The sequence below is a fragment of the Magallana gigas genome, chromosome 1 (assembly GCF_963853765.1).
Source record: "Magallana gigas chromosome 1, xbMagGiga1.1, whole genome shotgun sequence".
In the NCBI taxonomy this organism is placed as follows: Eukaryota; Metazoa; Mollusca; class Bivalvia; order Ostreida; family Ostreidae; genus Magallana; species Magallana gigas.
The window spans coordinates 75,217,821-75,230,240 of NC_088853.1; the positions used below are offsets into that span (position 1 = coordinate 75,217,821).

Sequence of the window (12,420 nt, forward strand, 5' to 3'; positions counted from 1 at the left end):
TTATATAAATGAACACACGATCAGAACACGCTTACTACACATAGTTTGAACCCTTCTAAGGGTCCCAGTATTAGACTGAGGGTCACCATTTTTACAATTTAGAATCTGCCTTATATATAGCAGTTGTCATATAAATATTGGTAATATTGGTGCAGCAGTTCTTGAGAAGAAGATTTTAAAAGATACCCCCTCCCTTTTTTCAAAGTTTCACGATTATTTCTCGTTTAAAAAGGGACTGCCATTTGATTTTTACAATTTATAATCTCTTAATATAATAATGCTTTCTGCCAGATTTCGTTAAAATTGGATGAGTGGTTTTGGAGAAGAAGTTGAAAATGTAAAAAGTTTACAGACGGACGGACAGACAGACGGACGGACGGACGGACGGACGACGGACAACGGGTGATCAGAAAAGCTCACTTGAACCTTCGGTTCAGGTGAGCTAAAAATATCACAAAAAAGGGGAATAACTCCTTATTCGTTTGTAATTGAAGAATTCAAGTTTGAGTTACTCCCCTTTGAATATGATGTTTAATCAATATAAACAACAAAATTTATTCTTTGCAAATAGGAAAAATAAAAAATCCTCAGATATAAGCCCCAATTTTAAGTAACATCTTTTTCTCATCACTAAATTACTGGGTATTATAAAAGCATTCAAAAAGAATTAAATACATACTGACAGATGAGAATTTACTACACTCATACTAAGATATAATTGACAAGCCATGTAAGGGAGTATAAAAACTAATTACTGTAGAGTTCATGTACACATAAATAATCAAATATAAATCCAAGTTATATACACATCTCTGATATATGTACAATTGATCTACAAGACAACAACTACCTATCTTAAAAACTGTATGAAGAGTTATGAAGAGTTATCCGTACAATGGGGGGTACCCTATATGCACTATTCTGCGTAAAATTGACCAAGTTCAACAGCTGGTATTTTTTTATATAAATATACAACAACAAAAAATATAAGTTTTATGCACATCTCTTATATATGTACAATTGATTTGCAGTACAATAGGGGTACCCTTCTCGCAGCTGCCCGCCGGCGTGCCCCTTTCACCATTTCTTGATTTCTCCTTTGGAAAATTGATATCAATGTAAAATGACAACTTACTATTTTAAACAGATAACATACTGTGAAATAAAAATGATAAGACAGAATAATAAGTAATTACTGTGTAGTTCATATACACAGAATACAGGTTCAAATAATGGCGCGTTATTTAAAACAAGTCCAGATATCGGTCACTCAGCGGATAATCCAGTTATATTCAATTTAAATTCTTCTTATTGTAGTAATGTTTCACATCAAATATGGTAACAATTGGCCGTGTAGTTTTCAAGAAGAAGTTCAAAATGTAAAATTGTAAAGGAAAGACGCATGACACACACCACACGATGACAGATAAAGACCAATTGTAATAGGTGACATGAGTGACTCGGGTCAGTGCGTACTTAGAGATAATGACGTCATATTGCATAAACTGGTCTACGTAGCCATTGTCTGTTTTCTTTCTTCCTCTGTAAGGATTTCAAGGAAGGTGTTCTTCTATTTTCTCCCCTCATGGTGAGGTAAAATTGGTCCATCTACATGAAACAGAATAAACTAATGAATGATTTAGTTAGTGATCAACACCAACATGATATTACTCAGATATCTGTGAGCCAATGCTCACTAGTAATACTCCCGCTCTGATGTAAATATACAAAATAAGCAAAGTCGACTTAAACAGGAAGTTGATGTCCAATTGGTACAAAAATAGATCCGAGCGTGTGGTATGCCGAAACAAAGAATGTATTAACATTTCAAGCAAATATGCGATCAATAGTAATCTTTACGAAAATTTGCTTGAAAAATTTCGGCAAAAAATAAACAAAAGTCGTCACTTAACAGGTACAAACATATATTCCAACGTATAGCATGCCTGAACAAAGAGTGTGTTGAAATTTTAAGCACCGGCAACGATCAGTTGTGGAGAAAAATGCGACAGAAATTTTTCTTACAGACAGACGGATGTACAAAAGGGCGGACAGACAGACAGACACACAAGGGTAAAACAGTATATTGTAACCCCCTCTCCTTCAGGGCGAGGGTATGATAACCATACATGTTCAAATTGATAAAGATCTATTACAAATTTTAAATCATTCAGGTTTTTTTTACATCCAGTTTTTATAGACTTCATATAAAAATTTATTTTTTGTTGATGATAATTCATTTTTAGCAAAGTAAAATGTGTATAACATTCTACACTCAGCAAGACAGCCATGTTTGGATGATCACAAAGTGTGAAATAAACAGGAGTCAGTATTACAGTCCATGTGAATTATACACAGCTCAATTTCAGCTGCAGATGTTGAACAAAGTGACAAACAACATGTGTGGTTTTGAGAGCAGACTAGATTTGTACAGAAACATTTACAACCTGTCAATATCCAAGCTATCTCCATTATATGGCTGGTGTTGAGTTGGACATGGCATCCACAGCAGGACCAGGTGGATGTTCATCTACAACAAGTCATTAATTAGCTGCTAATTAATTAATATCGTACATGGTATGTAATGATAGAGCTACATCTACAAATTAAATGTTTAAACTGATTACATTGACGCATGCTTTAATAATTATCTATTTAATTAATTAAACCAATTTAATTAACTTGTAACAAAATAACTAATTACAAGCCTCATTACATTAATTACAATGACCTTTTATCATAATTAACTAAATACAATGACATGTGACTGTACATCTAATAAATGAAATAGATACATCTAACCCTGTAACAATAAGCTGTTTATAATGACAAACAATCACACAGATAAACATGTCTTACATGTATCTTATTGACTGATAATTAACACGGACTGTGTGTCTTAGTTATCTATATCTAATTAATGTGAATGATAATGACTCAGACTTACCTGTCAGAGCGTCCTGTCTGGTGATATACCTGTATATAACCACCGTGTTGTTGTCCTCTGATCCAACCCAGAGACGGTGAGTGTTGACATCATAACTCAGGCTGCATGGTCCACCCATCTCTTGTGATTCTGTCAGTAGATGTGACAGGAACCGACCGTCCCTGTCTAGCATCTGTACTGTTTTGGTTGTATCATCACACACCAGGATGTGTGACAGCGGGTCAGTACAGATTCCACATGGCTGTAGTCCTGATCCTGATGGATGTCCTGTGTAGGAGAAACGATGTCTTCCTCCACGCTCTGTCACCACTACAGCACTGGGCCAGTCGGACACCACGACATCCCCATTGTTGTTCTCTGTTATATAGATAGGTAAATTATACAGCCCCAGACCTGTGTTGTCGTTCTGTATGGTATGTGTGAGGTGTCCACTCTGGTTGTACCGGGTTACCTTGCCTGTCTTTGTATCATAGTTATACATCCCGACCAGTAGATCCCAAGTGGACGGGGAACAGTACACACACCGTGGTCTCCATGTAGAGTCTGTTCTCTCTATAAATGTGGTGGTTGTTTTCCTATCCTTTGACAGTTTGTTGATGTTATATTTCCTATCTATATAAATCAGTTCACTCTCACTGTTCACTGTGTGTAATCCTCTATAACCACTACGTGAATCCTCCACACGATGTAGAGGGACACCTGTTGTATCTGTCAACATGAGTTTGTTTCTATCATCACTGACCCAGACCCGGTCTGATGTCACACAGGAAATGTGATCACAACAATCAACACCTGTCACTGTGAGAGAGTGAAGTAACTCGGGGGGAGACATCAGTTTCAGCAGACACTGGTTTCCTTGCTGTGGTTTTTCTGTCCCTGGGGTTGGGATTTCACTCAGTGACTCCATCACATCAGCAGTGGCTTGATTCAGATCTACAAACATCAGACACAAACAGTCAGATGGAACAGATTGATTACAAACATCACATCTTGTATAATGATTGGTACAGCAATGTTTGTCTGTTGTAATGTATCAATTATAATTATCAATTAATAAACATATATACATGTATTTAACTATTAATTTATTCATTTATTACAGAAAAAATATACATATATCTGATGAGTCAATTATTCAACAGACATGTATTGTATATATATTTGAGTATGTGATGTTGAATGTTTATAAATAAATATGTACTTACATTATATTGACAAATAATAAAGATCACATCCTATATATGTCTGACTTGTAACTACATATTATATAATTTACAATGATAATGACACAGACTTACCTGTCAGAGCGTCCTGTCTGGTGATATACCTGTATATAACCACCGTGTTGTTGTCCAATGATCCGACCCAGAGACGGTGAGTGTTGACATCATAACTCAGGCTGCATGGTGAGAATATCCCTGATGGACTTATCAGTAGATGTGACAGGAACTGACCGTCCCTGTCTATCATCTGTACTGTTTTGGTTGTTCGATCACACACCAGGATGTGGGACAGCGCGTCAGTACAGATTCCAAGTGGCCGTAGTCCTGATCCTGATGGATGTCCTCTGTAGGAGAAACGATGTCTTCCTCCACGCTCTGTCACCACTACAGCACTGGGCCAGTCGGACACCACGACATCCCCATTGTTGTTCTCTGTTATATAGATAGGTCTAATATACAGTCCCATACCTGTGTTGTCATTCTGTATGGTATGTGTGAGTTGTCCACTCTGGTTGTACCGGGTTACCTTGCCTGTCAATGTATCAGCGTTATACATCCCGACCAGTAGATCCCCAGTGGACGGGGACCAGTACACACACCGTGGGTCCCATGTAGAGTCTGTTCTCTCTATAAATGTGGTGGTTGTTTTCATATCCTTTGACAGTTTGTTGATGTTACGTTTCCTATCTTTATAAATCAGTTCACTCTCACTGTTCACTGTGTGGAATCCACAACCACGACATGAATCCTCCACACGATGTAGAGGGACACCTGTTGTGTCTGTCAACATGAGATTGTTATCATAATCACTGACCCAGACCCGGTCTGATGTCACACAGGAAATGTGATAACAACGGTCAACACCTGTCAGTGTGAGAGATTGATGGAACTCAGCACCAGACGTCAGTTTCAGCAGACACTGGTTTCCTACCCGTCGGTTTCCTCTCTCTGTGATTTGGATTGCACTCAGTGACTCCATCACATCCTCCTTGTTGAGTGACTCAGTCATGGAGAGCTGGCTGGTGTGGAGTGTAAGATGTATCTGGGGGAGGGCTGTCTTTATGGAGGAGAGGAATTGTAGTGCACTGAATGTGAATTCTGGCTGTACATATCCGAGTTCATATTCCTGAAGGCTGACAATATGTCTGCTCATTTCTATCATCTGTTTTAAACATCTGTGTTTGAAATCAAAGTCACAAAACACATTTTTCATGAAATCTTTTCTCACTTTGTTTATGAGATTCTTCAGTGTGTGGGCCTTTGTTAACATCTCTGATTGATAGAGGGAGAATTCTGTGTGACAGGTTTTGAAATCAGTTTTGATTTGTGGCAGGAGAACAGGTCTGTAAAAGAGAGCCTCACTTCTGATGGTGTGAATGGTTCCTCTGTGTTGTTGTCGCTTTGTTTTATAGACTGTTTTAACATCTAATTGTCTATGAGTTCTATGTGTTCTGCAGTGGAAACAGACGGGGAGTTCACAAGGTTCACAGTACTTTGTATAAACATGGCTAGGATGTCTCACACAGATCTCTTGTGTTGGGATGTTGTTGATTTTATCACAGTGTGACACAACATCATGGTCCATTGTTTTGAGATCTTTTACATGGTTCTCTTTACACTGGGGACACAGATCACATGGACACGATACACAATGGTATTCTGTGTCCCCTGGACACTTAGAACACTGATGTATTCTATACTTGGAGCTTGCTGTGTCCATGATGGTGCGGTCTATGTCTTTGAATCACAACCTGTTGAATAAAAATAAACTGTTTTAGAATTATGCCACCAACATTCTTTAAAAACTATTTAATGATATAATGGATTTATATAATATAAAATTTTATGTGTAAGGAATATCTATTTTAAAACAGATTTTATTTTAAAATAAAAATATATTTCCCATTCATAGATAAATGATGGTATACTACTATCAGATAACAAAAACACTCAACCAGTAGATAATTTTTTAACTCTAAAAACTCTGAGATTCTCTGCTAAACATTGGTGAATAATTTCCCCCTCTCCTGTCTCTGTCTGTACCATACATTCACTGCTAAGAATACTTTCTTTCTCTCTCTCATTCACTGTTATCATACTCTCTATCTCTCTCTTTCTCTCCTAAATATGTACTTTCTTTATTTCTCTCTTTCTCTCTTTTATTCACTGTTATCTCTCTCTCTCCCAATTATGTTCTTTCTTTGTTTCTCTCTCTTTCTCTCTATCATTCAATTTTTGATCAACATGTACTTTTGCTCTCTTTGTCTCAATATTTCTGACATTCTTCATCAAACATACCCTTGCTCTCTCTCTCTCTCTCTCTCTCTCTCTCTCTCTCTCTCTCTCTCTCTGTGTGTGTACTTTCTCTTCCTCTCTCACTTTCACTTTTCTGAGCAACATGTTCTGAGGTTCTTCAATAAATATACTCTCTCTCTCTCTCTCTCTCTCTCTCTCTCTCTCTTAAAGATTTACTTTGCCTCTTTCTCTTTGTTACACAATCATTCTCTCTCTCCCTCTGATAAACATGAACTTTTGCTTTTAGTCTCTCTCTCTCTCTCTCTCTCTCTCTCTCTCTCTCTCAATGATTTACTTTGCCTCTCCTACACATGTATTCTATTTCTCTTTGTTACACAATCATTCTCTTTCTCTCTCTCCCTCTGATAAACATGAACTTTTGCTTTTAGTCTCTCTCTCTTTGTGTCTCTGTATCTCTCTCTCTGAAATATGTACTTCCTCTTCCTCATTCCCTTTCGTGAGCAACATGTACTCTTGCTCTCTTTGTCTCTCTAAGATGTTCTTCATTAAACACTCTCCCTCTCTCTCTCAGACATTTACTATTTTCAGACATTCGCTGATAAGGAAATACTTCATGTGTCTTTTTAAGGAATAAGGAATCATTCCTTTAGTATTATGAGGTGATAATTTCGGTCGGGCGTGGTTAAATCCAATAAAGCCCAAAGGACTTTATGATAGATTTGACCATGCTCCGACCAAAACTATCACCTAATAATATTCAAAGGATGATTCCTTATTAGTTATATTTACATTATTTCCAATTTGTACACTTTAAAACAGCCTTATTTAAAACCACTATTTTTCCGTGTAGCACATGCTATGTATTACTGCTTGGCGCAGTCAATACCGTCTCTTGGTTATGCTATAAGACACACCCATTTTGTGTCACTCATATTTTATGAAGTTTTAAGGGTTCAAAATTGATTCGTAATGTTATCACACACAAAGACAGTTGAATATGTAAATAATTATCTCTCATGCAGACTTATTCTCTCTATCTTTCTTCTACATGTGTACTTTCTCTTTGTTTCTCTCTTTCTCTCTCTCCTTCAATTTTCTGATCAACATGTACTCTTGCTCTCATTGTCTCTCTATCTCTGACATTCTTCATTTAACATACTCTCTCTCTCTCTCTCTCTAACATTCACTGTTTAGCATGTTCTCTTGCTCTTTCTCTCTCTCCAAAATATGTATTTTCTTTTTCTATTTCTTTCTCTAATTTCCTTTCCTGACATTCTTCATTAATATCTCTCTCTTTCTCTCTCTCTGTGTCTTTCTCTCTCTTTAAACATTTTATGACAATTTGAGACTTTTCTTGCAACATGTTTATGAACTCTTGCTCTGTTTCTCTCTCTCTCTCTCTCCTCTCTCTCTCTCTCTCTCTCTCTCTCTCTCTCTCTCTCTCTCTCTCTCTCCTAAACTCTTGTACTCTTGCTCCTTTGTCTCTTACTTCTTTAATATATTTAAGATGGGAATTTTCCAAATTATATATGAGGTCATTAATATTAACTACTGGCTTATGACATATGATTGGCTTTCCCCCTAACCCTGGCTGATTATTTAAATATCCCCCAGGAAGATACTCAGACAATATCACAGCCCTGACATTACCACAAGGATATGTTATTCTTGTTTACAGATCTACCATCAAATGGGAATGAGGGCAATAGTTATATTGTCAGTTCCTTGGTAAGAAATTGTTGCAGTCCTCGACCTAGGCCTTCCGGCAACTGTTCTTAATAGGACTAACACAATGACTACTGCCCTCATACCCATTTAAGAGATGAGTACTATAATGTCTATGAATGACACACGACAACGAACTTGTGATAGCAATGGGTCTCCTGAATGACTCAGGTGACCTAAAATTACAAAGTATAGCTACACAAACATAGTGATATTACATGAATACTATACAGCTACACAAACATAGTGATATTACATGAATACTATATAGTTACACAAACATAGTGATATTACAAGAATACTATACCACATAAACTCTTTCTTTGCTCCATCAGTCCACTCTTTATTGATACACAAGGAACCTGTAAAGAGACCTCAAACTATTATACTCTTATTTTCTTAATGCATGTTCAAGTTGCAAAACCTATTGTCTTTTTTAATGAGATTGATGTAGAGAAAAATCAATACCACATAAAGACGCTATGTTGAAGACAAGCTAATACAGTGAAGATGAGTTAATACAGTGAAGTCTACGATTCCCGGTCGTCTCTGATTCCCGGTCACTCCTATAAGTTTCATGTCACACTGTAAAGAAGCAGAAAAAACTTTATAAATACACTGATCACTAACAATGGGCCTTTCTGTATTTGATCAGCAAAAAAATATTTGAAGGTAAACATTTAAAGTCCAGGAAAAGAATTAGGAATCAACATGATCAAGCGCTTTCGAGATGGAGATTTTCACTCGTCTTTGACATACTACTTTTACTATTTAGCGGTTGATGTAAAAGTCATGGTCGATTTTTAATAGCTGAAAAATATTGCACATGCATTCACTTATATGTAAACAATTGTTCATAACAATAAGCGCTGAATTAGATTTACAATTATCAATAAATCATACTGAAGGGGTTGCCAAATTGCAGTGTACAATTAGACCCCCCCCCCCCCTTTTTCCCTTCTTTTGTACAAGGATTGAATTCTTATATGAACTTGACCCTCGATATTTGAAAAAGAAATTTTATATTTCTTTTTTAAAGAACACCTAACAAAGTGTTACAACCTTTTGTCAGATATTTTTGAAAGTCTGAAACTGCCTGCCATTTGACTCCAGACCATGTTTTAGACTACGCCTTCGAATAAAAATTCCAGCTCCAGTTAAACTCTGTAGAACTTTGCGAAAATTCATGGGATTGTTTCTCACACCTAAATCTAATTGCCCTACAAATTTGAAACGAAATGAATCATATTGAAGAAAGTTATCCACTCCAGCGGCATCAAACCATCGTCCCGAGAAACGAAATTTCAACGCTTCGATCTTTGTATCTAATAAATTCATGCTCAAATTTCACTAAAAATTTGTTTTTACATTTCTTCCAGTTTGTTTATTTACCGACTTGGCTGAAATACATGACTGGCCTTAATTCAGTTAAGATTTTCCTACTTGTAATCCACAAATGCATGACAGTTAATAGATTTCTAAGCACATGCATTTCAAATCAACAGGAGAATGTGCATCAGTTGAGCCGATGTGACATTTCACACCTTCAAATACCCGCTGGCGACCAGAGTTTGACCTGGCTTGTCTTTTTTCTTAGTCAACGCTATACGGCCACATTGTTTACAAACAGCACTGATTTTATTAATAAACTGATGAACAAATACTGTTCTCTCAACCAATCACTATAGGCGCCTATCTATTCTAAAGGTTTCACAACATTGGGTATCAACTTCAGATGGACGGAAGAACGCTCCATTTCTTCTTTCTATCATCATCCAAATTGACTACACAATTCAACAAATTTTAATTTCTATCAAGTAGCAAGCGAAATATCGTAGTGGCTACACTCTCACCTACAAATCTTGGGGTTCTCGGTTCGATACCCCATTGCAGAAATATTTATTTTTTTCGGATATTGATTTTTCTCTAATTACTCAAAAAACATTGTGTGGTTAACATAGGAATACCGGTAGATGTGCATATTTGCAGAAAGTCCTTATCTGATGATGTTATTTGCAAGTTATTCTCTTTATCAGATTTAACCTAATATTATGAAACTTGTGGCAATTTCCTTGAGTCATTTCTCACATATATTTGAAAACAACCATCGCTGATATTGAAAATTGATTTTTTCTTGGTAAATGGATGAAATGTAACATTCTTATTCACAAAAAGGCATGCCGCCATACATGTGATTTCTTGTTTTCATGAAACAATAAGCCTATAATAATATTTAGTGAATATCTTATCTATTCTGGGTTCTAGTCTCCTTTTAACTTTGCTAAAATAGTAAGACCTACAAGTGTGATGTCTGCTCTTAATTAAAATGAAATTCAAACACACCCGGGTACCTTGGGACAGATGAGAATTCCATGAAAAATGTACAAATTTTACATGTTTCTCTACATTTTTTATGCATATATACAATAAATTTGTTGTTTCTTGATCATTTCAAGAGTAATTATTATAGCAGATGTTATTTCAAGGTCAAATGTACATTTACATATCCAACATGTAATGGTAATGGAGACAATTGGAAAGAGGGGGTGGCTTTTTGAATTCTGTAAATATATCTAAAATATAACTTTTGGGTAGGAGGAAAAAACTTGAATTGTTTGACATATTGCATTTGTCTACATGTGAACTTTATTTGAAAGAAAAATATGCTGTTTTAAAAAAAATGGGTTATATAAGTCAGGTTGCTTAATGTTATTTAATATTTCATGAAATCGGACAGCAAAATTGCTGCAAATTTATAATTTAAATGATTCAATTGATCAAAACTGTTTTACAGTATCAATTCTTATCTCGGTAATTAACGTAAGCCTATTAATTGTCATCAGGATAGGAAATACCTACTTTCTAAGCCAATTTACTCTAGTGGTAGTCATTTTACACATTTAAAAGGCAGTTACTCCCCTTGTATATTATAGATCATAAATCATGTAATGACATATATAACCAACAAAATCATCCATTTTACCAAAATATACTACAAATGTACTTATGGTACAAAATCCATTCAAAATTACAGTTCAATTAGAAATCTGAAAATGCCATGTAGTCTTGAAAGTGGCACAGGACAGTTTTTTTAATACATTTCATTGTAGTCGGGGAACGTGTGTCTTCGGAACTCTGTAACTAGAATTTCCTCAGTTCCCATTCAGCACAAATACCTTTAATTTACTCTTCATGAGGCCAATCACTAATTTCTGAAGAAAATTACTAGTCAAAACCTGTAAAATTCTCTACATACTGGATTTTTTGAGATTTTGACCCTTTCATATTTTGCTAATTTTTCATGATTTTTCAGCTTTTTAGACCTCCCCCAGCCAATTCCCTGCAAAGGGTTGACCTTCTGTACCATGTGCATGTTGCACCATCACATGTCAGAAACTTACTGGTGTATAGTTTATAATGTCCCATCCACCTACTTTTCGTGTTATTTACCCTCCCGTCTGTAACTTGCATTTTCACTGTGTAAAGTCAACACAACAGTCATAGCCGCAGGTTTCGCATTTTATTTCTGAATCTCATTTTTATGTACCTAAAATATGGGGCCTACATATTGCATATCAATTTCGACAAGAGACATCCCTCTAACTAATGATAAGGCAAAAAAAAAATATGTGTGTTTCCGGTTTCCCGACCGACCCTATTTTTTATTCCAAATCCAGATTATCAACCGTAATTGGTTTAAACAATAGAGTCTTTACAAATCAGAGTTTAAAAAACGCTTGTAACAATTGAATAGAAAACACCACTTATCAAAGCGTTTTAAAGATTTCTAAGTGCAGATTGACAGCATGGATGAAAGTTATCCTTGGTTATTTTAGCTAAATTATCAATGCAAAAAATAGTTTTTTTAGGGCAGTAATGTGTTCAAAATTAATATAAAGATGTACATGAAAAAAGCAGAAGCAAAGTTTTTTTTATATTTCTGGGTGTGGAGACTGCAGACATCTTAAGTCTTTGAATAGGCCTAACAATCATTAACATTTTAAATATGATTTTAAAATGCTGCATTTCAGTTGCAAATGAAATTTTAAAAATTAGTCTTAAACCATTAATGATGTATTCATTTTTTTTTTTTAAATTGTTGAAACGATTTAATTCTAAGGTGGCAGGGGATAGTTTTTTTGGTCGAGGAAATGTGAGGCAGATAGTGCTCATATATGAGATTTAATTTTTCAGTGGATTTTTAAATTTGCTAAAATTGGTTTGCATGCAGGGGACACATGGTCCCAACTCTTGAGAATTTTTAAACAT

General features: G+C 35.7%; 2 protein-coding genes across 5 annotated transcripts in view; both read right to left on the reverse strand.

The window, feature by feature from the left end:
• The window catches only part of LOC109618161 (uncharacterized), a 451,180-nt gene that overhangs the window by 432,325 nt on the left and 6,435 nt on the right, over nt 1-12,420 (reverse strand). The window contains exons 4-7 of the mRNA XM_066087820.1: nt 8,620-8,736; nt 8,459-8,513; nt 4,246-5,921; nt 2,948-3,880 (exon numbers count right to left, since the gene is read on the reverse strand). Of these exons, the coding sequence (XP_065943892.1) occupies nt 2,948-3,880; nt 4,246-5,890 (2,578 nt within the window). The 5' untranslated portion in view covers nt 5,891-5,921; nt 8,459-8,513; nt 8,620-8,736. The remainder of the gene's footprint in view (nt 1-2,947; nt 3,881-4,245; nt 5,922-8,458; nt 8,514-8,619; nt 8,737-12,420) is intronic.
• The window catches only part of LOC109619606 (Tripartite motif-containing protein 2), a 104,380-nt gene continuing 93,209 nt past the window's right edge, over nt 1,250-12,420 (reverse strand). For all 4 annotated transcript variants that reach the window (XM_066075613.1, XM_066075606.1, XM_066075612.1 and 1 more), the window contains one exon: nt 1,250-1,608. The gene's annotated coding sequence lies outside the window, so the exon portion shown is untranslated. The remainder of the gene's footprint in view (nt 1,609-12,420) is intronic.